This window comes from Ornithodoros turicata, chromosome 2 (assembly GCF_037126465.1).
Source record: "Ornithodoros turicata isolate Travis chromosome 2, ASM3712646v1, whole genome shotgun sequence".
Lineage (NCBI taxonomy): Eukaryota > Metazoa > Arthropoda > Arachnida > Ixodida > Argasidae > Ornithodoros > Ornithodoros turicata.
Genome location: NC_088202.1, coordinates 120,510,452 through 120,536,501, shown reverse-complemented (window position 1 = coordinate 120,536,501; position 26,050 = coordinate 120,510,452). Strand labels below are relative to the sequence as shown.

Below are 26,050 nucleotides of genomic sequence, written 5' to 3'. Positions count from 1 at the left end.
TTGATTGATTTGTAAAAGAAAAAAATTGAGATATTAGTCTCGAGCCACTCAGGACTGGCTACTCCAGGACGCGTTATTCAGAAAAGGAAGGGAAACTACACAAATATATAGAGATTATACAAACTCTGCCATGTTCTTCAGTGCCTCGCCTCGGACCTAAAACCAAGGTGAAGACTGAACAGGCTAGCGACAAGCTAGACGTGAATGTGACGAAAAAGTTAGTGCGCAAACTTTCAGCCTATATACTTTCTGGCTTTACTACTGGCATATACGAATGCATTCTTCGTATGTGCCGAAACGGTTTTTGTTGCCTTGGCACCCTCCGTATATGAACCGAATACAGTCGTTGGCGCTCGGTGAATAGAAGTAACTTGGGAAATACGCTAGGCAGTGCCCGGGTGCAACAGGCAGGTTGCAGAAGGGTGGAGTCCCAAGTCGAAGGGGGGGACTCGTGGCGATCGCTGCATTAGAAAGATAGCAATAAAATTTGATGCATGGCTGAAGAAGCTATGACGGAACCTATACTCGAGATATATTCCTTTCGTCCCCCCTCCCTCTTTGTACATATTTGTAGTAGTTGGAATATGACCCCTTAAATCTCTTGCTTACGTGAACGTTAACGTCAAAAACGATGTAATATATTGATGGACGTTCACTTCATTCAAGTTTGTAAGCATTGCTGGATGAAGATTTCTCTAAAACTGACAACAGCAGGCAGTCACCTCGCCTTGCGCTGATTCCAGTGCTATTCAGTTTTCTTTTAAGTGCTGCACGTGTTACATATGGGCTCGGAGGTCATGGAATGCCATGATACCAAGTGGGCGGTGTTTACACGGTTGTTGCAGGTTGCTATAGGGAACTTTAGAGGAACTCTTAAGACATAATGAACTATGATGATTGTAAATTGTCTTTGTCAATATTGAAATAATTATCCTACATATAAATCAAACAATTCCAAGACCCAAAATCACGCAACTGACCTGTATAGCGGGTCTCAATTAATTATATCGATCGTTTTCAATTCATATTGAGCACTAAGCCGACTCACCAAGGACAATGACAGCGGACACCAAAAGCAAGCAGAGGAAAGTTGCTCGAGCCATGGTACCTCGTAACAGTTACTGTATTCTGTCCTTTCCTCCTTAGTTATGTGTGAGCCACAAAGCGAACGGAGCCTCATATCAGCTTGTAAAGCAAAGCGAACTTCCCTTTCCGGTTTATAATGGAACTGAAAGCTGTTTCTATAATGCGACGTTCAGTGAGTCACAACACGGATATGTGCGGAGTATATACGCTCAGACGCAGGGCTAGATTGCGACTTTTTCATTTCTACTTCCTTGCAATTAATTATCAAAATACGTAGGTAAAGTGAAATGTCTCACTCTTTTTTTTTGTGGTGCTCTAATTTTTCGAACTACTCTCGGTATGATTATGCAAATTGAAGTATGCAAAGAGAGTCTCTGAAGACGAAAAGTTTTTTTGTGGATAGTATGTCAAAAGAGATACCTCTTTCTGGTCACTCTGCATAATAGACGACGTGACTGATTTAGCTCACAGGTGGGCAAAAGCAATCCACAGACCGACCGCTGTGGCGTCGCTCATGATCTCAGTTGTCTCGCGACGTAAACCCCTAATTACTACTACCGATTTGGCTCAATCTCGGTGATGGTTCGTCCTGCACATTGCTGGTGCTAGGTGGGGCTGCGATGCGCGATCTCTCTTGGCCATTCATCGAGCCCTGGTATGTGGTCCGCTGCTATACAGTCTGCCAGTGCTACACGGAATCTCGCCATTCTCCGAGTCTAAGCTTCAGTCTAAGCAGTGTCTTCTGGCACGTAGCCTTCGTGTGTGTCTGGGTGTGCCAAGACCAGCGGATACTTGCTTGGTCATGGCAGAAGCGAGAGAGACTCCGCTTGTTGTCCAGCGCTTTAATGAGACGAGCCGTCACTATCTCCATTTGCCCATCACCGGCGGCATCCTTTATTGCTGAAGCTTTCCCGCCGCAGGAATAACAAGTTCTGGTCCTGCATTCAACAGCTGAAGCCTGACCTGCCACGTTTTGAAGTTGAGCCCCAGGCACGTTCACCCCTTGGACCCTCGCTCTACAATCTGCTTCGCTATTCGTTCCCGGACTGCAGAGAAAGAATGATGTTGCTGCAGGTTTGTCCAAGGCTCTCACATTGGATATGTTGAGTGATCTTCATGCAGGCTTCACTCCTGTTTTTATGGACGGCTCATCCACGAAAACCAGCTACGCATGTGCTTATGTTATTCCCTCAGAAGACATAACTGGTATCTTCCGTTTTTCACATCCAACGTCGTCAACATGCGCTGAGCTGCATGCTTTGCTCTTTGCCGTGCGCAAGATTCTGCAGTGTTCGGTTCGACCATGGTTCTTCTACACAGACTCAAAGGCTGCTCTCCAATGCCTCGCAACAATTGGGCTTTCACGGTCATAACTGGGGTAAATGCAACATTCAGCCACATACGGTAAAGAAGAGATGCGGTGAGATGAGAGGCGATAAGGAAGCGACAGAGAGAGAGAGACGGATCCACTGCGTGGAGCAAAGAGTAGGGTGTCATGCGGCTGAATGTTGCATTTACCTTAGTTATGAGGCAACGCCTTGGCCATGCGCCATCGTACCTTAATGCATCATGCAATGTGCGCGCTGACCTGCACCACCTACTTATGGACTGCATTAACTACCAGCGGGAGCTGCATCTTGCATCACGAAATGCATGCATTCAACCACCGCCCTTTTATTATAGGCCAGGTGCTGGGCCCGTGGTCCATTACCGTTCATATGCACCAAGGTCTCCATCACCTTTGGGATTTCCTCTCAGCAACAGCCCTCTCCACTCTGTTTTGATAACATGAATCTTCATCTCCATCATCATCTCTCACTATCTATAAATAGCGCTGGGGCAGCGCCCAGCCTGCTGGCCGGCATCAGCCCCATCATCATCCCTTTATGTGTGTGTGTGCGTTGTAACGAACTTCGCATTGCCAGTCATGTACGGCGGCAAAACTACATTGCATGCGCGTAACACTGGACCTAAAAATGTGCGCCTATGCCTGCGCATAACACTGCACAACATTGCTAAACAAAACAAAAAAACAAAACAAAAAAAGTCAGCTGCGTGACGGCTACGGGATACGTAGCCATCAAGAAGCAGCAAACGATTATGTTGCCGCCCTATGTCGCCCCGAGAAGTTCTACAGGAAACATTGCCAGCAAATTTGAAATAGTAAGCGTGCTCTGGCACATTTATTTTATTAAATTATTCAACATGCCCGAAAGGTCATGGAACATTACATTGGAAGAGTGAAAGTATGGTACATAAATTGTTGGTACACGAACATAATACAAAGTACACCACATATATGATTTCGAAGCACAAAGCCGGCGGCTCTGTTCCGGACTCCGTGGTTCCGGACAACCTCAATGCTGGTACCTTTCAAACTTCTCTGGAAAGGAAGGGAGAGACATCCTCCCTGCACCGGCCTTCGAACCTGCTTCACCTCCCAGTCTCGTCGTAGAAGTCTGTTATCCAAACCACTCAGCCACGGAAGGTGGGCTGGGATTACTTTCTCCTTTTCGGCCGTGGCCTTCCCACAATTCCCTATTTCATTCCCTATTTCCCAAAAACTCTATGGGTGTGCTGCGGTCCATGTGACATTAAAGATCAGACAAAGGTCCATTTAGGGTCCATGTGACAGTCACTACACCTACAAGCCCCCGTGTGACGTGTTTCAGTTATCACATGCCACTAGTGCGTATAAGAAGTGCAAACGGGGCAGGGGGCCACCCAATTACGTCCAATTTTATGTGAACATGATGACATGTTTTACAGAACGATGGTGTATAGGATGTACAGCGATGGCACGGAGAAACCACAGGATGCATTGTTCGGTCCCTCGCCGCCTAAAGCGCGCTGGAGTAGCCGTCCAATTGTAGATGGCCCACACCTCCATATTTTTCTGTTTTACATCAACCAACCAACCAGAGGATCTCCTGTGCTTCTTATTATTTTTTTTGCTGGGATAATGATATAGCATTTGCATTCATTCCGTGTGAAAAGTTTACAGATGCCCGGCGGCTTGTTGGGCATTCATTTTTCTTGGACCTCCTGAACGGGTTACAAAAAAGGAATAGCTGTGTGAGAAACGTATTACTGAATAGTTGATAGTTCACAGTTTAAAAATTATATTTTAACGAGGTGAACAACAACAATAAATGAAGGAGAAGTGATGATGAAGTGATGTGAGGATTGTACGAAAACGTGAAAAATTCCAGAATTTTTTCTTTATTCGCACAACAGGCTACATATTGGTAAGCATAACTTTCAAGAGGTACATTCCTGCCATGTTCTTAAGTGCCTCACCTGACCTGAAACTGAGATGAGGACTGAACAGGCTAACGACAGCCTGGATATGAATGTGGGGAAAACGTTACTGCGCATGTCTGGGGATTTTTTACACACAGCTTACCATCTTACCTGTGCGATCGTCTATGGCACCGCGAACCATTTTGCTTTCCAGTGACACGGATGGACATGTTTACCCCTATAACGTGTTGAAGCAGCGTCTGTATGCTTTGCGAGCGAAATAAATAAATCGTAAGGAATATAGGAATGCGCTTCCGAAGACCACAGTAATTCAAAGGTGAATACACACAGTTAACCGTCATCTTCATGCTGCTTTGCGAACCAATGGGAACCGGAATTATGCAAAACCGTAATAATAATAAAGTGACGTACGAACGACAGCCCACACGAAAGTAATGTGGTAGAAAATATGCACTTCTTTGGTGAACACATATATATGACGTACACACATAGTAATCCGAATTTAGATAACAAGCTACGAATTTAGGAAAACAAGCAAGTCAAGTTTAGCGGAATCAAACATCCAACGGAAGTCAACTCCATCCATGACAACGGATGGCAGCTCACTTGTGGTAACGCTTCCCCGACCGAGTCCGACCCTCCTGCTGTAAACTCTTCCCGAATCGCACAATATTGGCGAGTTCCACTCAGAGAGCAATTTTTGCCCGGCACTGGATGAGGTTTCAGTGCATGCTCCCAGCGGGGCCACACGGGTTTTCTTTGTCAATGGAATGCTAGAATTCAAGGTGCGCACGTGCACATAGCGCGTGATCTCCGTGCTTTCACGGGTTTGCTTTGGCCACGTGGGATTCAGCAAACTGTTTCGAAATCGCACAATATAAGTACACACAGCGGGACGCGCTATGTTTCCACTGTTCAAGAGACGGAAACAAAGCGAAATATAATATATCTTGGCTGCAAGCAGTGCTATACTTTATGCTGCATGCTGGCTACGTGAGGGAACACAAATATTACGCCGTCTTTAGACACGTTGGGCAACGCGACGCCTACTGTAAGGTGTTGCCTGCAGGACGGTACGGTAGGAAAAAGTAGCATCACAGTCTTTCCGTATACTTTTGCTTGGTAGCAGTAGCGGTATTTGTAGCGACGCCAGTATACAGCGCTACTTTTTAGGGGAGTGGTGGGTATAGCAGTATTCCGTTACTTCGTTTTGGTAGCGGGTGCAACACTCCGAGTGACTGACTGACAGTGGGTAATGATTAATGACTATTGTCCATTGTTTTTTGCCCTTCCTGGTGACTGTGAGGTGCCTGTGTACCTTTTTTTGTCAATGTTCAGCGACATGTGAGCCATGGTTTTCCGCATGTTGGTGGAACCGTTTTATTTTTTCCTTGCATCTCAATCAATCGAAATTAGGTGAGCAACTCGTACGTTTGGACCAACCTGTATCGTATGCATTCGTGCAGTTCAAAACGGTGTTCAGACAACATTTTTCAGATTCATTTAATTGCTGGATTAATTCCATAATGTGAAAGCCTGAGTCTGGGCACACAGAGTCACCGGGACGACACGAACACACGACTCTGTGTGCACAGACTCGGGCTTTTACATTATGGAGTTCATCCACCAGCTGGCCTGCATATGCGCCATCTTGTCTGGATTAATTCCTGGGTCAACTTACAATGTGGAACGCATAATGGTGCATTGGTGAAAAAGTCTCAACGGCTCGGCATATCGACACAAGCTCCTGGAGTATCACCGCCCGCATGACTTTTATCGAGAAATTTCTGACAGGCTGAAAAAAAAAGATAATAGAAACACGAAAAATAAAAATTGCATATTCAATTGCAAATTTCTGTCTTATCTTGCCCCACCTTACCCTAGATGAAATATAATTTATATTTCCTTTATTAGATATGCCACGGAAAGCTACGCGCCTTTCCTGTACACTGTACGGCGAGTTTACCCCAGCAATTGCGTTGATGCCATAGCAATTGAAGAAGTACTTTGATTTGAGGAAGCAGTCATATCGCGCAGCAACGGGCAATTTCGCCTTCCTGTTACTGACCTTATTAGAACTTAGTTTGAAGTTTGATACGCGTAGCTGCGAAAGACGTTTGACACGTACAGAGTTTCCTCCAATGGGTCGTATAACTTCCCCATTCCTGGGTCTCAGAGCCACAAACTAGGCTACCTGAATATTTACCAGCTCAGACGTGCTAGCATTCAGGCGCCCTACTTCAAACAAGAAAATAGTGAAGAAGCACGGTATACAGTATAGGGACTAACCTGAAGCACGTCGCGTTCTGGAATACTGTGTCTTCCGTCAACGATCTAGTATTCCATCTATAGTTTTGGCATTTGATCGTTTGGTTTTGTAAAAAAACTTACACGTATTTGCAATGTCTTGCAGTGAACCACCCAAGTTACTGATTTCAATGGCAACGACCAACACGCAGAGGAAACTCAGATGTATTCCTCGAACTATGATTTTCTTTCTTTTTTTTTTTTTTTTTTGCGCTTTCAGTGAAGTGCTTGCAAAGCCCCCGTTCCTGTTTACAGCGTTCCTAGAGCTAGATTTCTAGTTTGCTATATGCCTAAATATACCCATTTTGTGAGATAAAGGCAACTCCTATATCGCCAATATGTGGGAAGAAGAAGCTGTAGACAAAGTTTAAGCCACACTGCATGGAACGCATGCACAACAAATTTAATATGCATGCTGCGAAAACTTCAGAAATGAGGAATCCCTGAAAGATTCGTTGTGTCTTGTTATTTCACATCAACAGAAAATATATTCTCTTTTGTCGATCGCATCCTGAAGGTGTCCCATTTCAATTGTCCTTTGAAATAAATGACGCTACCCACTTCCTCGTCGTCATTAAAGGTATTCTTCTCCCAGCGTTGTGCTTCCTTGCAACCTTCGACGTTGCGAGCGTTACTCAAGCCGATGGAATTGCGGCGGCGAAAAATGCGCACATACGTAATTCGGACGACAACAGAGTAGGCTGGATGTACTGTCCAGAGGCCTTCCACTCACCCTAAGCAGCGACAACTTCGAATTCGACGAAAAACCTATCCGGCACTGCTATGGAAATAAAAGTACCGCCAAAATACGCGTCATTCGTGGTACGCCGCTCAAACAAAATGTTGCTGTCACATCATCATATCTTGAAAAAAGAAAAAGAACAAGGGGCTCTCTTACCAAACAGTATATAAACAAATGGTATGAATAGTATATACAAATAATATAAACATACTATTTTATACCATTAATTTTATCCCGTTACAAAGCATACACACTAAACTGTTGTTAGGAACACTCCATTAATGGTCATAATGCTGTACATCCGTTACTACTAGAAAGTCCTTTGTCTTCTGCATAAATGCACTGGCGCCGCGCGATAAAGTTACTTTTTGCTGCGTCTGTTCCGTAGTCAGTATTTATAAATCCGAAATTGGCATAAAACGAGACATGAGGAGCGACTTAACCACATGTTTTCTCGCACTCTATTTCTGTCGCAAAATTGTTATCGTTTCCCAGACATCCGCTGTATTGGAACTTCCTGCACTCTGCGTTGTACTCATCGTAATAGAACCTCGGTAGAAAGCCTCCGCAACTCCCTCTTTCGGGTGGCAAGTAGCACATGGGAGGCTTCCTGGAAAGTGTTGCTGAAACGGAAGTAAAAGCGACGTATCCGTTAATGAGGCAAAGCATATGACAATATGAAGACCTATACTACTTGATAAGAAGCCGCAACAACAACAACAGCAGCAATTATAAATTGGCGGTGAAGTGGGGGGGGGGGGGGGGGTGCCACTCTAGGAGTGGCACGATAGCCCATAGCTTGGGTGTCTGATATGAGTGATGACGATGATAAGAGATGACGATCGGAGTGGCGATGGCGATCCTGATCATGATGGCGGGAATGTCCGAGGGCGTGTCGGGGTCACAATGAGTCCTTTAGGCCAGTCGACTAAAAAAAAAAAGGAAAAAGAAAGCTACAAGAAGTAAGGCAGCCCTGGAGTGGGCCGAGGATGCGCGACAAGTTGAAGGGGCGGCTGCCAAGGGTGGCAATTAAGCTTTGATTGCAGTGCACGCCTCAAAGATCTAAGATGTCAGTTGTATAAATACGTTCGAAGGAATAAGTTGGGCATGAAGCTTTCTTTCCATGGCACAGCAAACGGAAAACGTTCCGCCTGTCGTAGTTGGTATTTGTGTTGTGTATCCTTGATATACTGGGACAGGTGGAAGGACTCTTACGTACACTATACAACAGCCCTCCCTCTGTGCGACCGACAACGGCGAGCCCTTTCACCTCCAGCACCGCCCTCTCCCGACTTCAAGGTAATTATCTGGGTAGCTTGGACCTCGGTATGGCCACATTTTTGCTTGAAGACCCATGAAATGCTACACTGTAAGAAAAAAAAAATCCGTAATTTTACACCAAAGTGATTGCTCATTGTGTTGCCGGTATATGTGCCGTAAATTAGTTATTGCAGAAAATTCATTTTAGAGTGCACACTGCACAGCTCCTCTAAGCGAAAAAAAGAGCCACTTGGGATACTTGCGAAAGCCAAGTCCGGAACTGTTGTCAACATGCACACCAAACGGATTTTGTGCAGCATATAGATTATGGCGCATATGCAGGCAACAGAGTTAGCACTCACTTGTACAGTAAAATTTACGGAAACTTTTCTTACAGTGTAGGACAAAGGCGGGGTATCCTGTGCAGCAACACCCTTCCACCATAGTGTCAAAAGTAAAGCATTACATTACAAATTACCAGCAAAAATATTTCATTACAGCAATGACATTACTACACCCAGGTATGGTTTGGTACCGCTAATCGGATTATGTGTGGGTTTTCGTACTCACCTTGTCCCGAAAGTCTGCAGAATAATTTGCAGTCCCCCACGCTGTGGAAATTGTTGGCATTGCCCATGCAACCTGAATACATGAATGCTTCGCAACGGCCGCTGTCGGGATTATAAAAGTATCGTAGCAGTGACTCGTTGCACAGTCCTCTTCCCTTCGGTAGGTAACAAAAACGGGGAATGTAGTTTTCTGGAAAGCATATAGTATTTTCCTGAGTGCCAATATGTCCGTAAGAACTCGTCAACCTTCAAAAACATCGAGGAAGCAAGACTTCCGAAGCGAGACACATGAAGTGCTAAGCGAATGGGTATAGTTTGTGAAGGTTTCTTCAAGTTGAGTATTCAATATTGCCGCCGTCGCGTCGGTTAAGTCGTCTAACGGGCAGTTTTCGCTTGTCAAATTCTAGATGAAACTCATGAAGCAACTGCACGTGGAGCAACCGGTATTGTATATTGTGAAGTTATTGCGAATTAACGAGCGCAAAATGTGTTGCGGGTAAAATCACACGAAATTAAGGGCGAACTAGGGGAATATTGTGTGACCTCCAGGATCATAGTCGCCTCGCCTTTCTTAGTGCAGGCTATAACGAGTGTACGTTACGTACAAAATGGCATTCATCGACTGTGCCCTTGCTCTTTTTCGTTTGTTTACAGTGCCATATGCTGCAGCACTACAAGTACTGTAGTTTTATTGCACTTACTGGACTGTGCCGCTACACTTTCCCTTTAAAATTTGGAATTTATGCTTTGATTTAGACGTATTTAAACACATATATTTAAACACACGTACCACCGTGTTCTCCTCATTTATCCAACCTCAACACAACTGAATTTAACAGTGATGAACATAAACATTTTGAATAAATTGGCAAAAACTCCTGCCCTAACGTCAGTGTATAACATGTATATAACAAAAGGGCGTCGCTAGGACAGAGGAGGATTGGCGACTCCCTCGCCGGGGGTGCGCCTGGAATTCCCCTTTGAGTCGAGGACCCGATGATCCCTTCGCCAGGTGTACTTCCGAAGTTTCACAATGTGAACCAGAGGAATATTTGGTGACTCCCCCGCCTGGCGGTACCCAAAGTTCCGCATCTCAGTAAAAGTGATATACATTGCCTATGGCAAAATATCCATTGACAATGGCTTGAAAATTGACCGTACGTTGCTCACCACATAATATTACCGGAGGTGGACACACATCCAGTGATACAACGTCATGGGCAATGAATCAAACCAGCTAGCCTTCAACAAACCAACATAATTAGTGCGGCGCAGCGTGATCCCAGATATCTTTGCGCCAGAAAACTGCAAATCAAAGTCATACTCAAAAGGGCGTCGTTGTACAAGGGATTTGCATTGTCAAGGGAGTTGGGGACCAACTAGCTGAATAAAGTCCTCGAAGTGGAAAGTTTAAAATAGTCAGAAATGAGTTCACTTAATTGAACTAAAAAGTGTGTTATATGTGACCCACTTAAGATATTTACGTGGGTCATAATATATTTCAATAGTTCAAGAGATGGTACCTTTATAAGTTGGCAAACAGGAGTCCATGCATTCTCGCAGGTTACGGTAGTTATTCTCGTTTCCGGCGCAGCCGCTGTAAACGAACTCCTGGCAGTCTCCGTCGTACGGATTGAAGTAATATCTCACGTGGTCCTCCTCACAGTCCCCTCGTGCCGGTGGTGAACTACATGGTCCTTCCCCGTGAACTGCTATTGCATTAACTGAAATGAAACCAGAAACGAGATTATCATTGTTCCTGTGCACCTTCCTCAGGTGCCCCACCTAGTGAGAACTTTAACCGCTGGTATTTATCCGCTTTATGCTGTTGCTGTATAACCGGCTCCACGTCAGCACCGATACTGTTAGTGAGGAAAAAGCTGCTTTCTCAGCACCACGATAACGCAGTTTTTGCATATTTTTCTCCGATAAAGTCGATTAGAATGTAAAGGCCTTAGAGCAGTGGTGTGGTGGGAACATGAAAAAAAAGGGGGGATGTAAGTCGCGATACGGTCGGATTGACTACTCCTGCACGCTTACATTACACTCTTACAAATGAGGGGGGAGGGGGGGTTGTCGAGGTAGCTTGCCGTTGTTGGCCGCACTCAAGTGGGCATCGAATGAACTTCACCGCATCGCACGCTCCAAGCCAACCATCATCTCGAATGATATCGTTAACTGCCCTGATTTGTTGAAAACGGGAGGCGTACGCCTTTTTTGTGACACTTATGCTGTTCATAACTGTCACAAAAAAGGCGTACGCCTCCTGTGAAATCTCAATGCACAAAAGACAAAGAGCGTCACAGACTGTCAGAGCGTCAGGGTGTCAAAATGGAGTTGAATTGCTCATTTATCCACCTGTCCATACACCGACCGTGTCTCTTATTGCTCATTTTTGACGTGTTAGGTGAAGCACACAGCATGACGACGTGTTGCCAACTGCAGCAACCAAGCCGAGACGATCCATTCCAAAGCCCCAAACATAGGAGCAATTTGCGCGGTATTTTGGAAGGAATAACACGACGAAAGAGAATTAGTAATACGCCTTTGGAGAGGCTCTGTCATGCTGTCAGTCCAGTTGGCTTCTCACGAAGGTGATCTGATCAGTTGTCATAAGTGATCATTATTTTTTTTTATTTCCCTGCCATGTTACGACATTGGATGCCACTACAGCACGTAAAAATGCCTGAACTATACGCAGTGCAGAAGCTTCTCGGACAATGTCACTCCTGTAGGATACTCCATTCCCTTATTCCCTTGCGATGTTCCTAACCTCTGGAACACTTAAGCCCAGTTGACACTATTGCGTTCCAATGTGTGCGTGCGGCTGCGTGCGTATGTGTCGACATTCTCGTTATATCTGCACTCTAACAAAAAAGTAGTAGTTTTACTCCTTTTGAGTACTAAAAGCATTGCCACAAAAAATTGTCCCTTTCGGGAGTAGATGCGCGGGAGTAAATGAATATCACAGAGTGGAGAAAGCATTTCACGCTCTGTTCTAAGAGTCCCAGGTACATAATTCGTGTGCACGCATGAAAATAACTTTGTATCGTACCGTCAACCTTGCTATATCGAGTGATATAAACTCTTGCGACATACATAGGACACAATTTGCGAAGAACTGTTTCTTCCTCTGTGTGGGTGGAAAATTGCTAAGTTGGCTGAGTTATGCTGCCCTATGCCATCAATGTGACCAAGAGCATATATTTACGTAGACTCTCGCATCCACTAGATCATTTGCCAACTTCAGTGACAATTCGCAGTTCTGGGGAATAAATGTCGGGGTTAGGGGACTAAAATAGGGAGTAACTGCGGTCTAGGGGAGCAGAAGCTCCAATTACTCTGGTGGTGGTGAAGATGAAAAACTACTCGCAGTGGTTGGCCACGCTGAAAGTGGGCAGCGTCACGACTATGACGCAGAAAAAAAGCACTTTCACTAAAAAACACACTAAAAGCTTAAGAAAAACACTACACTACGCTACACTACACTACACTACACTACACTATAGACGTGATATAAGCCGCGTTTCCTTTAGGAAGGCGACCAGAGCAGCAGTCCGGCGTCGTCGCTCGCCAGGCGAGTTGCCACCAAAGATCATGTCAGATGTAGAGATGCTGGGGTCAGGGTCAGAGGTAGGGTCTGCAATTACTCCCCATTTTACTCCTTTTTTTTTCTTAGAGTGTGGAGCGGCGGCCTATGACTGACGCGATGCACAAGTTTGTTACCACAGCAACCAGCACGCAACAACGCAACAGTATGAACCCGGCTTTACAGTTTATTTCAAACATGAGAGTTTATCACACGCAACAAATACCGAAACACATATTCCGCTTCGCAAACATAAATTTCCGAGTATTGAGAACTCTAACATATTGTAAAGCACCGTTCCTTTCACCGTACCTCTCAGAGATGCCGTAAAATGTACAACGAGCCACAACACCTCCAGGTACATGACGTACTATATTCCTTCTGCACCACGCACTTTCTAATATTTGCTACTTCGACACAGTCTCGCACTATGACGTCCCCGTTTCTCGAATAAACTTTAATGCTGTCTTCGGTGTCCGCTTTGAGGTTAGAACGACCTAACGTATTGAACGACTAGTATTCTCTCGTAAATTGTCACTTGTCATGGCCTGTGCGTCGAAGCGTGTTCATTTCGAATATCGAGCGCGGTTTACGGATGACAAACAGCTGTTTCAAAATCGAGCGTGTCAGCTTACTCTCGCAGCTCTTATGTAGATGAACTCGAGTGTCACAACTCAGTGTTTATGTCCCTGTTTAGTTGTCCAATTTGTCTATCCACTTGCCGCGCCGGCTCTTTCATTTCAAAGCCTATGTAGCATGCCGACTAATAAATTTAAACTATGCCGTCTGAATGCAAAACGGCATCGTCGTCGCTTGGCCCCCGTCTCAATGATCTTCACCTTCGTTAGTTCCCGTATTCATCTACCCATGTTCTGCCGAGAACAGTCAGATTGTGTAGCGGCAATAACGGGCGATCAATTGAAAGCTATAGATCTTCCAATGCGGGAGAACGCAAAAATAACGTGCATGTCTGTATGCGTGTGTGTTTGTCTGAAATAATCCTGTTCTTTGTGCAGTTGTTGTTCACAAGGAGATCACATTGAAAGGTGATAGGCAGAGAGGTGGCTGGGACTCGAGCCTGGCTGACAATCCTATTTCGGAGTGGCCAAGTTTCCACCTATACTTCCAAGGAACAGCACAGTACGTAAGCAAGGAATGTCGTTGCGTGTTTTCGTTATATTTTTTGCGTTCACTGTGATGAGGGCCGCAGAAAAGACAGACGGTGAATTTCAAAGAATCCCATTAGAATTTAGTGCGTTTCGTGACGTGCGTCTTTTCTGGTTTTCAAACGTAATCCGCAGGCACGATCTCAAATTTTGATAATAAGTTGTATTTGTCCATGCACAATGTGTTTTATGCGTACTCCCTGACATGAAAATTTTATTTTCAACTGATTTCCTACGCAACATCCCAAGAGGGTATCCCGCAAATACGTTGAGTGAGACATCGTGGTGGTGGTAGTGATGATGAGGTTGGAGAAAAGAGAAAATGAGGGACGTAAGGGGGGGGGGGGAGCTACCTCAATACCTCGGTACGCCTACACAGAGACGACATTCATCGACGTCATACACGTATTTAATGTATACACATGCTATCTCATTAGTAGTAGTAGTAGGTAGTAGTAGTAGTAGTAATTAACTGAAAAAAAAGGAAAAAAATGGGGGAAAGACTTGGAGCAGGGTGGCTGCCCTAACGGCGCCTGCAGCTCCATCTTATTTAGGTGGTTTTGATGTTTATGAGATGTGGCTGCTAGTAGCGGCAGTATGTACCGGTTTCTTTTAGATAGACACACAATGCCTTGAGTGCCTTCATGTCTTGTTCCCTTGTAGGCCATCTTCCCATTACTTTGCTGTAAGAGAAAGGTCCTTTGTCCAGTGTTTGAAGTGCCTGGGGCAGTCTTTCCCTTGCGTCTTCTTGTTCGGGGCACTGTATAAGTACGTGTAACGTGTCCTGGGGCACTTTGCAGATGTCGCACAGTCTTGAGGCCACGATACCGAGTTGGAATTGGGTGGCAGTAGGGTAAGGTGGTCTATGTTGAGGACAGTTAAGCTATTTTGTTAATAGCAGTGAGAATACTCGCCTAAATTGTACTATAATTCGTTAACTGAATCCCCAAACCTTTGAGAAATGATGCACAAATTACTGTGGTGCTAAACCAGACATTTATTTCGTACGAGCCAAATATGACAGGCTACATATTTTCATCAACTTTCCCCACACTATGGGCAAGTTGAGGACATCAAAAAATTAATGCCGGATTTAAATTTTGTCTTTTGTTTGGGCCATCCGAAACGGTCAGCCACGAGTAGTGCACATGGAAATACAGGGCAGTGACACAGAATCATAACGGTGAGGTCATATTTTATTAGCCGAGAAGCAGAAATGAGCAAATTGGAAGTCAATGCTCGCGAAAGTTACAGATGGGACAAACAAAGGCCCCCCTTACTTCGACCACATCTGCAAAAGAGCGTCTCACGTCTTTCTAAAAAGCAACGTGCAGAACGTCAACACGTTACTTCAAAGCCCAGACAACGGCTGTGCTCATCCCGGTGTCACAGACGAGAAAAAAAATATTGCTAAGAAAATGCCACGCGAAAAACTCAAACTGTCCTCAACTTGCCCCCGTCTTCAAGTAGCCCCACTTTACCCTATATAGCGCGCCGAGTCGAATCCGGTGAATAGCCGTGCGGAGGCTTCGGCCGATGTCATGAGGAATGTGCCGTGAGATCGGGGTCTATGTGAGACAGGAAATCTGTGTGCCGGAGTGGAGTCTCATTACTATGCACGTGTATTAGCCGAGAAAGAGATATCCGTGGCCGACAAGCTCTCACAATAGTTGGACATTTCATGCCGTGAAATTTTAGTATCCACAAAATCCCCTGTTTCTGGCGCAGTCGGATTGCGATTTGCGGATGACCTCTTGGCAGCGCGTCCGGACTTGCCATCACTTGAAGCAGCAAGGCTACAACGATTCTCCCGGTACTTCGCGAGCTTCTGGATCAAAAATGCTGCCGTCAAGGACACATGGGGTCAGTTCAACAATACCGGGTCTCGAACCGCAAACACGGTGGAAGATTGACATAACGGCCTACTAAGGCGAATCCGACAGACGTTTTGTCCCTTCAATGGGTCCCCGGTCATGTGGTGCTGTCCGGTAACTCACGCGCAGACAAGGCTGCAAGACGCCCTGACGCAGCTGTCACTCGTGCCACTACACGTGTGCCCTTACCGTTTCGGCTTGCCGCCTATCAGCCGCCGGCGTGCTGCCCGTGCCCAAGCGTTCGGATCTGAAGTTGCCCATCAGTCACATGCAGTCCATCGACCCCTCACTTGCCTTCTTCATTGCGTGTCACTGCACTCGCCACGAGGAATCACTTCTGCACCGCCTCCGTCTCAACGTTGCTCGCACTCCATTGCTTCTCTACAAAATGGGCCAATCCAACTCCTCACTACGTGCTGCATTACCAGCAGCACCTTCCTCAACGACAAGCCCTCCGTTGCCGTCTAATGCAGCTTGGGCGCAGCGCAATGTCCATGGCCACCCTCATTGGTCCCGTCCCGTCCCGTCCCTTGGCGTACCCAGTGGGCCGTCACCACAGCCCTGCTCTGTTTCCTGCAAGACCGGGCTTTCTCGTGGTATGTTGTGCCTGTGCTGCTCTAACAGTTTGCTCTAATCATACGAAGATTGTCGTTGCTCTGATTGTCTGATTGTGTTTCTTTTTTAATAGCAGGCCGGGAGCATTAGCATGGCTGACCTTTCCTCTTTTCTCTTCTTTCTCTTAATAAACATATCCCCCCCCCCCCCCATAAATTGGGGATTACTGTAAAACTCTATATATTTGTGGCTCCGAAGTTTCTCGAATCTGACAGAAAGCGTATATGCCGTAGGGCCTGACTTTGTCGGGTTATATTTTTCAGCAACATAGCGGGTAAATATCGGGCTACATTTTGCTTCAATAATTCGGGTGTAATCGGGCTGAACTCAACCTGATTCAACTCAATTCTCGTTGAATCTGATTGAATCAGGCGTTTAAATCTTCGATTTACTCTGACAACACCAGTAGAAACAGAGTATAGTCTATGCATTTAAGACGGTCTTTTGACAGTTTGTATATGAGCATAATGCATTTCCAACACAATTTCCAAAGTTCTGTGTTAGTTGTGATGACTGCGGATCCCCCTTGTGCCAGCAGTTTTCGGGGAAATATCGGGTTAGACCCGGTTTTTGCTAATTTCAATCTGGGGTAAATATCGAGCGCAATCGTGTACAACCCTAAAAATCATGCACTATATATCCGCGACCACTAACTTCGCGAATTCTTTACAATACAGTATCCATCCGTACGTCTAACTTCCTCAGTGAAATTTGTGAGTGTGCTCAAAGTTGGCGAATTTATCAGTTCGCGAACATTAGTTAGTTAAATTCGATTGTCCGCTTAAGCATTCTTCTTGACCGGACATACACATGCACGCACTTCCTCGTTGGCATCTTCTTTGCCTATGGAAATTTTTGACGCATGGATCTTCTTTCTCATTTGGATCTTTTTTCCCTCCGTCACGTGACCTCCACCCCCCGATTGTTCTTTCCCGATGGAACTGTTTCCCCCTTGGATCTTCCTTCCACAAGCGTTACCGCGAAGGAGTCCTTCTGCACCTGGACAATATGAACTGTGCTGTTGACCTTTGTATTTTCTTTATATGTTTTGAAAGCGCCCTACTTTATGAATCCCAGACTGCTGATACATATATTCCAAGGAATATCTAATGATTTATACGCTGTCAATTTATTTCGTTGGTGCAAAGCGAATCTGGCTAAAACGCTAAAGGGGGATCTGGCTAAAACGCGTCAGTATTAAAACTTGAAAACCCTTTGGGAACTCCCCTTCACAACGCTACACAACCCCTCAACAACCCTTCGCAAACGCTACACAACCCTTCATACAACTCTACGCAACGCTAACGCAAGACAGCATCCGCAGCCAAACGAGCCTTTCGGGCTTCCTCCGATTCAGCTTGGCGGCGCCGTCTCGCTGCCTCAGCCGTCTGTCGCCGCCACTCCTCCGCACAGCTTTCATAACCCATATTGCGCCCACACAGACACATCTGAACCTGTCGCCCACCACAGCTACACTGCCAACGCGCTGCGTCTCTTCACGCGCCCTCTCTTTCCCTCTCCACTCACCGCGCATGCGCGCCGCGCCGTACCTACAGACAGACCACGCCGCAATTCTTTTGTAGCGAGGACTCTAATGCTCACGCATTAAAATAAGGCTGAATATATCACCTTATTATTATTATTCGCCTTATTATTCTTCACGTAATTTTTCTACAGTGAATATTCCGCAGCGAGTAAGTAATAGAAAACGAGTCCATGAAACTGTCCTTGCAAAAAGCGTGAAACAGTGTCTTGGTGTCCACAAATCAACGCCAACTGCCCCTGTCATGGCTGAAGCCAAGGGGCTTTCGCTGGTCTTCATGCGGACGGCACAATCTCTTGGGCACTACATGAGGCTCTCCACTCGCCATTACCGTCACACATTAGTGCGCGAAATTCTTCGGCGACCAGCATCAGACTACTGCCAAGCTCTTTTAGCTCACCGGAACCTCATTCCCAAGCATAAAAAAAATGACTCTACCCGCAGTCCCACCATGGGCCCTTCAGGCACCACCTGTGCATGCCAATGTCCCTGGCTTGGCTTTCAGAAAATCAGCTACAACAATTGTTCTTCGCCAACTCAGTCTGAGCATACTTCATCGCGATGAAGGCAGAATTAAAATCTTTACCGATGGCTCATCGACACAGACCGGCTCTACCTGTGCATTCGTAATCCCTGAGCTGTCGATTGAAAGAAGCGCAAGGCTGTCGCACCCAACGTCGGCTGCTGTGGCAGAGCTGCATTCCGTTCTCATGGCGCTTTCCTTCATTGTGTCCCGTCAACCACCGATGCACTGGACCGTACACAGTGACTACAAAACCGCCCTCCAAGCTCTGCAGTGCACCATGGGCTCGAGCTCCCTCGCTCCACTGGTGTGTGACGTCCTCATGGAGTATTCGTGTGCTGTCACACAGACACATAACATCACCTTGCAGTGGATCCCAGGTCATTGTGGCGTCCCTGAGAATGAGGCTGCCAACCTACTTGCGAGACGGGCTCATGTGGCACGTGGCGTACCGACGCACCCTACGTATTTCACCTAAGCGGCCGCGAAGGAAGTAATTGGTACCCGTATGAGACGTCTGTGTAGTGAACACTAGCGAAGAAGTGTCCCTACTACGTCGTTCCTGCGCAAGGTAGACCCAGATCTCTGTTTTTATATGCCGTCAGCGCTTCGTCGACCCATCACGTCGCTCATTTACAGGCTTCGCCTCAACGTGCCATACAGTGGACGACTTTTGTTTAAGCTCGGCATAGTCCCGTCCCCCAACTGCGATCTGCGTGATGTACGAGGTGCGTTCAAGTCAAACCGGGACTTTTCATTTTTCGCAAAAGTAAAATGAACTTACAGGCGAGAAATTTGTTTTATTTTTCAACGTGATCTAAAGCTGCACTAATGCACTTGTCCCAGCGTTTCACGAGGGCTTGGATGCCAGCAGCGTAGAAATCCTTACCGACGCGTAGCAGCAATGATCGGACCGCATTCTTGACCTCGTCGTCGCAGCTGAAGTGGCGGCCCCAAGGAACGCCTTCAGTGGCCCGAGGAGACGGAAATCGCTGGGGGTGAAGTCTGGACTGTAAGGGGGATGTGGCAGCAACCCCAGCGAAGTTCCTGTAAGGTGCGTGTCGTGAGATGCGCGGTATGCGGGCGTGCATTGTCCTGTAGGAGGAGGAGGACCCCTTTGGTGATGAAGTCCGGCTTTCTGAAACTGGATGTGTCCATGAAGGATAGTGCTCAACGTTCCCACAGAAAAGTCCGTCTTTCGAGCGAGTTCGAGACATGTCATCACTCTGACACTGGGCTCTGAGCCGCCCCGGCCGGGATATCGTCCTGCACTGATGTACGGCCGTGTCGGAACCGTTTGCACCACTCCAACGCTTTGCTGCGGCTAAGTGTATCGTGGCCATACTGAGCCTGAAGTCTTCTGTGAATTTCAGATGACTTTACGCCTTCATTCACGAGAAACTTCATAACAATTCGCTGTTCGATGTGCGCGCTCACCTCGTTGTCGGCCATCTTGTCTAGCACGTGTCTTCTGTTTTACACAAACTTTGGACCACTACGTGGTGAACGCGGAGGCCTGTCGTGTGTGAAAATGATGAAAAAGAAGTAGCGGGAGCCATTTGTACACTCAGGAGACAGAAAGTCCCGGTTTGACTTGGACGCCCCTCGTAGTTGAGGACGTGACTCATATACTCCAAGACTGCCAGAGGTACAGTGCACACCGTTGTACCCTTGTGTCATCGCTGACCCGCCTGGATAATCGGTCATACTCCACCGAAAACGTTCTTGGGTGTTGGCCCGCAAATCAGCTCATACCTGTCATGCGCGCCCTTGTGCAATTTCTCGTCTCGACGGACCTCTTTGACCTTTGTGACGCTCTTTGTTTTTTGAACATTGAGATTTCGCACGTGCACTCTCCTACACTGTTGCTTTTGGTGCCACGTTTTGTGGTGATGTTTTCATCCACTCCATTTCCATTCCAAATTCTTCCAACTTCGGACTCTCAGTGACTATATTTCCAGTGCAAAGGGGTTTCTATCAGTTTGTAACCCTTCTTCTTGTTCCTTTGCAGTTCGTCCTGTCTTGTGTGTGCCTTTTGTCTGTGTTTGTGGCTGCTGCGGTGTGAACTTGTCATGTACCGACTTCCCAACTTCGGACTCTCAGCGTTTCCATTCCGTTTCAAAGTGTATTGATTTGTGTAGGTTCCCTTTCTTTTCTGAATAACGCGTCCTGGAGTAGCCAGTCCCGAGTGGCTCGAGACTAACATCTCCATTTTTTTTTTCTTTTACGCATCAATCAAACCGCTTAGTGCTTCGAAATTTTTGTACACTAAATGACCACCTTATTCTCAATTGTCGGGGAACATGGCATAGGCCGAACAATAAAATGCTTCAACCGTTTGTTCATTGCTTCGGAAGTTGTGAAGAATGGCTGGGACACCTCCATGTTCATGTGGAACAGCTGCAAGATCTTACAAGAATTCGGAAAAAGACACGGTGTATAGCGGTGGTGATCGTGGAACTGCTTGCCGTAGTCGGCAAGAGGAGACGAAGTGTATAGCAATCACTGAGTAGCCTATAATCACTCTGGTAAATGCCTGTCTCAAGCTTCCCGTTTCGGATGTGCCGAAACCATCGTGCCACCAGCGTGGACACCCCCCCCTCCCCCCCCCCCTAAAGCGACACCATCCCTAGTCATCCAGGGTTATCTCAGATAAACGTAAAAGGTTGTTCTTTGTACCGATGTGAACCTGTATTGAAAGTTTCACAGCGAAGAGGGTAATAGAAGCGGAGAAGATGAGCTCCACGAATACCGAAACTCGTGTGGCTGTGACATCACAGCCCTCGCCGCCGCCACTGAGGCAGCGCATGAGAAGTCACGCGCTTATGGCTGCCAATGGGAATGGGCGCAACTCTGAGCTCTGTGACGTCTGCGCTTAGCTCGGAAGTGTGTTCGAGGGCTTGTGTCTCGCTAAGTACGACACGTAGAAGAATAATTATTTTTTTGTCAGTCTTCTGGCATGCAACCTCCGTGATGTAATGGACCACATGTATAAAATTCCTCAACCCCCGTAACACACCCAAATGGACGGCATCCACCTGCCCCCCTCCCCCTCCTTTCAAAGATACCAACACTCCCCAAGATGAAAATCGGTGGGATTCCCCTGAGCGTGGAATCGACGAAAGAACATGTGCATGCGAAACGTGTCTGAAGTTCCTCGAACAGCTAATGACAACGTCACATTGAGGGGTGACTTTCAAATGGATTTCATCGGGCGGGGAGCGCTAAAAGCAAGGTAGGAAAGTCCGACGTGATTTGAACAAAAAATTTAGCAATTCAAATTTTGCGCTACAACGCGCGCACGGAGAACTAAAACTCCAGAACCGGGAACTACCGCCCTCTCGGGAACATAATGGCGTGCTACGTTAAGCGCGCGCTATCTGAAAAAGAGAACGAAAGGAAAGGTAGGTAGCAAGCGAGCTGGTGGTGAGATGGCAGTTTCATGCGGCACCTTTTCGCAAAATGCGTTCTCAGCAGAAGTCGTATTTGCCCCGCACTACTGTTCGCGTGTTCTACAACGCGAGAACCATTGAAAAGCTACCCAGTTTATAGGACAGAGCATGTTCAGTATTGTTTTTAGTTGCCGTTTTCGAAAGAAATTTATCATCTCCGGCATTTATATATCCGGTTTTCCTAGATGTGTTAACGAGCAAATTAGAATGGTGCACGCGAGCTGGTTTACTGTAGAAAGATGTAAAATTTCTTTGAGTTTGAGCAGACTTGTACGTATTTGGCATTTACTTGCGGTATTTTGGTACTTTACTCAATGCTTTTTGTTTTGTGCATTTGTACTCTATTTAAAATACATTTTACGGTATTTTCTACTCAGTACTCTAATTACATATTTTGGATCTCCCTCTCAAACTTTCTGTGTCTCGTCTTTCCGTTATCTTACTTGTTCAGTGGAAACTTCCTGATTCCCTTGGACTTGACCTGGACATTGGCCCTTCTTGGAGGTCTCCATTTAGAGCTCCTACCCCGTGTGTCCTAATCCTTTGCCAGTGAGGGTTCTATTACGTGTGCCCTGACGGGATGACGCCGAATTCTGATCTCGCCGAGCAGGGGCCTGCTGGAAGTTTGCTTGGTTAATGGTCACATATACTTAGTGGAGTTATGTGGTATATCTCTTCGTCATCTTTTTGGGACTTGCGTTTAGATTACTCCTATCACACAGCTCCGGCTTGCGTAGTGTGCGGGGTTTTGGTGATTCATGTCACATAGCGGCGACTTGCCGCATTGACCAGTGACTTTTTGCGTTCAAGGATAAATAGTATCTTAATTGTATTTCAAATACTTTTCGAAGTATTTTGTACTCTCTCTTAATTACTTTAATTTTCACGTATTTATACTCTATCTTAATTACATTCTAACCTTATTATTTATTATCTTATGTTAAATACATTTTTGGGTATCTTGTACATGTCTGAGTTTGAGGAACACGCAGGACGAAGAGGAGAGCACTTGTCTTATGTGTTCCTCAAACTCAACGATGTGTTACCTCTTTCTAAGCGATGTGTATTGTGATGCCTATACCTACGACGTAGAAAGTCATGAAAAATAAAAGAGAAACCTTTCCTGGTGGTATATTGTAGTGGTTTCTTTTGCAGCTGTGGTGTTGCAGCTTGATGCTAATATTTCAGGACGGGCAACGTAGGCGTTCATCCGACAGGTTCAAAAACTGAAATATTCGAGCATTGCACTGAACATGTCGAGGTTTTGAGATCCGGGAATGCGGGTCACAGGTGCTCGGTAGTGAAAACAAGTTATGCTAGAGCTGTATTGGCAAGTGAAGGAGAGGATACGTGCGGAATAGAACAAACCCGTCGTCGCGCTATACCGCCCGATATGCAGACTGAAAATAAAATGCGTTCACACATCGCACTTTACAGAATGTGATTCCTAATTCCCAAAGGTTCCCTAATGCGGATTGTGCGTGCAGCTGTTGTCGAATTGACCTGTTACATCGAACAAACAAGCGAACAACACAAGTTACAACACACGTAAATAAATAAATAAGCAAGGGCCTTCGATCAGCTGTCGCCGCTATTTGGAGTTCTACTATAAACTTCTCCGACAGCCTCTCTTCCAAATATCTGCAGCTTGCGATCTAAAAGCTTTCCTTGTATCGGCCTTCACCAGATCTGATAAGTAGGTCGTGACCAGATCACTGGAATTAATTTAATTTTAATTTTTCGACATAAATAAATAGTTAGATAAGCTATTAGCAACTGATTCGGAAACATTGAGATCATGTATGACACTCGTTTCTGGTGTATCTGGGATGATGCAGGACGAGATACGGTAAACTTTCGTTATAACGAAATGGCTTCTTCCGAATTATCGCTTTATCCGAAGCTTCACGCTGTATCGGCCGAAATGCCTGTATTTCTAGCCGGATTATACAGGGTGTGTGTGTGATTCTTTCGTTCTTTTTTATTCCACATATATTTTTATCAAAACAGCTGTGAGAGCAGCGCTGATGCCATCTTGGCAAGCGGGGGTATGCGTTCATGCAGACATGCTCTAGGACAGAGTTGGAGCCAGTCGTTAATCGTCCTTATTAAACACCACAAGAAGCGAACGTACCTTGAGATATAAATTGTCAAATTTCTTACAGGCAGATCTAACTTACACTTTCTCTCTTTCTCTCTCTCTCTTTCTCTCTCTCTCTCTATCTCGTAGTAAAATCCTGCCGAGGTATACTTATCGCCAACGTTTGCTTGCTTGCTTGAATACTTGTCGGAAGGCTGCCGCGGTGTTTCCGCGCGCTTCTGACGCGTGACGTCACTGTTTTTGTAGCAGTTCCCGTTTATCGAATTACTGCTTCTATCGATTTTTCCCGGTTCCCGTTGACTTCGTTATAACGAGGACCTATTGTATGTCTCTCCCGAGATCATTCTTTCATTCTCATTATTTCCTGCGCGATTGGAAAGCCTAGATATGATTATTATTGTACCTTGCTCACCACTTCAGTAACTCGGATTTTAGAAAGCATAAAGATATCGCGCGACGTCCATATTTACGTTGCGGAATGCGGCGCAGTATACTCAGCTACGTTGCATATCTGTATCACGCCCTACTAGATTATAACGACCGTGTCATAGCCACCTCTTCCCAGCGCCGCACTTGGAAGCTAGCGGTGGCGCTACTCATAGGCCCGGTTATTGTTCCCTCAATTTCTGCAATAGTTTTTACTTCAGCTTATCTTAGTAATTTTGTACAGGCGGTGGATATCCTGCAGGAGATGCTTCTTTCTAAAGTAGATTATCATCATCGTCATTCTACGCGTTTTCAGAGCCGCATGTTGTTGTCGTCTGCTACTGTAGTCATACTAAACGTCCGCTTCTGCGCGTCGTCTAACGGATCGTGCGGACGGGCTCCACATATAGGGGCTGCTGATTATGACATGGTCGTTATAAATTATAATCTAGTATGTCGTGATTTGTATACATATTAGGAAAGCGGGACCTAAGGCTGCCTTGTTCTCCACCATCCATGCGCCGGATTTAGCTGTGTGTATAACCGTGTTGGATGATAATGATAATGATGATGATGGTAGAAGAAGGAAAAATTGTGATGTGAGCCCGCTCACCGCGGGACAAGCTACTCCGAGTCTGGTAGAGAAAAAATAAAACGGAAAAAGAAAACTCCTGAAAAGACGAGAGCTCTATTATGCTCTTAACGAAGGTGATGAGCGAGCGCTGTACACCCTGACGATGAATCGCAGTTCGCAGGCCATCCGCCCTTGTAGGAATCCCGACATACACACACTTGTTTTTTATCATACCATTTTTTATCATATCATTTTACGTGCAAACGTCGAACTTGGACTAACCTAATAATAGAATAACCAACATGCTACCCCGTCGGGGTCTGGGAGAAAAGGTCCCCGGCGAAAACGTCCCCGTCCCCTCAAAAGTGCATCCCACAAAGATTGCTTCTTGCCTACCCTTTTATGGGGGGGAGGGGGAGATATATTTATTAGACCAAAGGAAAAAAAAGGGGGATTGCGCTTCTTGGCGACACAGTTTTTAATACCGTGTACACAGTGCATTCACAAACTACATTCCCGTTGGGACCTGGTTCAGCGGATAGAGCTAACAGCCAGAACTAGGCAGCGAACATTCATCCGATCCGATAGATGGCGTTGAAATGAACAGTTTAAAAAGAAGGCGTCGAAAAATCCAAATGCACGTTTAAGTCTGAATCATGAAAGTATGCGTGGTGTCGAGTTCCTGAGTGCCGAAGTAGTCGTAGACAACACATTTCTATGCTCGATAGCTGAAAGTTCTACGCTGCTTTCTTTCTCTCTCTGTCTCTCTCTTCTTCTTCTTCTTCTTCTTCTTCTTCTGCCTAATTCCCAGGCAGCAGAAGTCGAGTGCACCCCCATTGCACTCGACTGTCAGTAAGTTGTGCTACTTGGGTTGCTACGTTCCTGCACAACTCTTCTAATCAGTCCCGTAGGTTTGGACCAGAATCGTGTTTTAAACGCTCAAGTTCAAGACCACGTCA

General features: G+C 46.0%; 1 protein-coding gene and 1 long non-coding RNA gene across 3 annotated transcripts; one reads left to right on the top strand and one right to left on the bottom strand.

The window, feature by feature from the left end:
• Window positions 1-7,596: 7,596 nt before the first annotated feature.
• On the bottom strand, window positions 7,597-13,307 carry LOC135383990 (carboxypeptidase inhibitor SmCI-like). Its single transcript, XM_064613262.1, has 4 exons — window positions 13,130-13,307; window positions 10,752-10,952; window positions 9,230-9,418; window positions 7,597-8,022 (listed from the first exon to the last, which is right to left on the bottom strand). The coding sequence occupies exons 1-4, from the start codon at window positions 13,179-13,181 to the stop codon at window positions 7,838-7,840; spliced, it is 627 nt and encodes a 208-aa protein (XP_064469332.1). The 5' UTR covers window positions 13,182-13,307; the 3' UTR covers window positions 7,597-7,837.
• A 576-nt stretch (window positions 13,308-13,883) lies between these two features.
• LOC135386009 (uncharacterized) lies at window positions 13,884-22,838 on the top strand. 2 transcript variants are annotated; one of them, XR_010420557.1, is made up of 3 exons: window positions 13,884-13,957; window positions 15,712-16,453; window positions 22,442-22,838. It is a non-coding gene; the product is annotated as an uncharacterized LOC135386009 (long non-coding RNA). The 2 variants fall into 2 exon arrangements; XR_010420556.1 differs by lacking the exon at window positions 22,442-22,838 and adding an exon at window positions 20,550-20,829.
• Window positions 22,839-26,050: the final 3,212 nt, after the last annotated feature.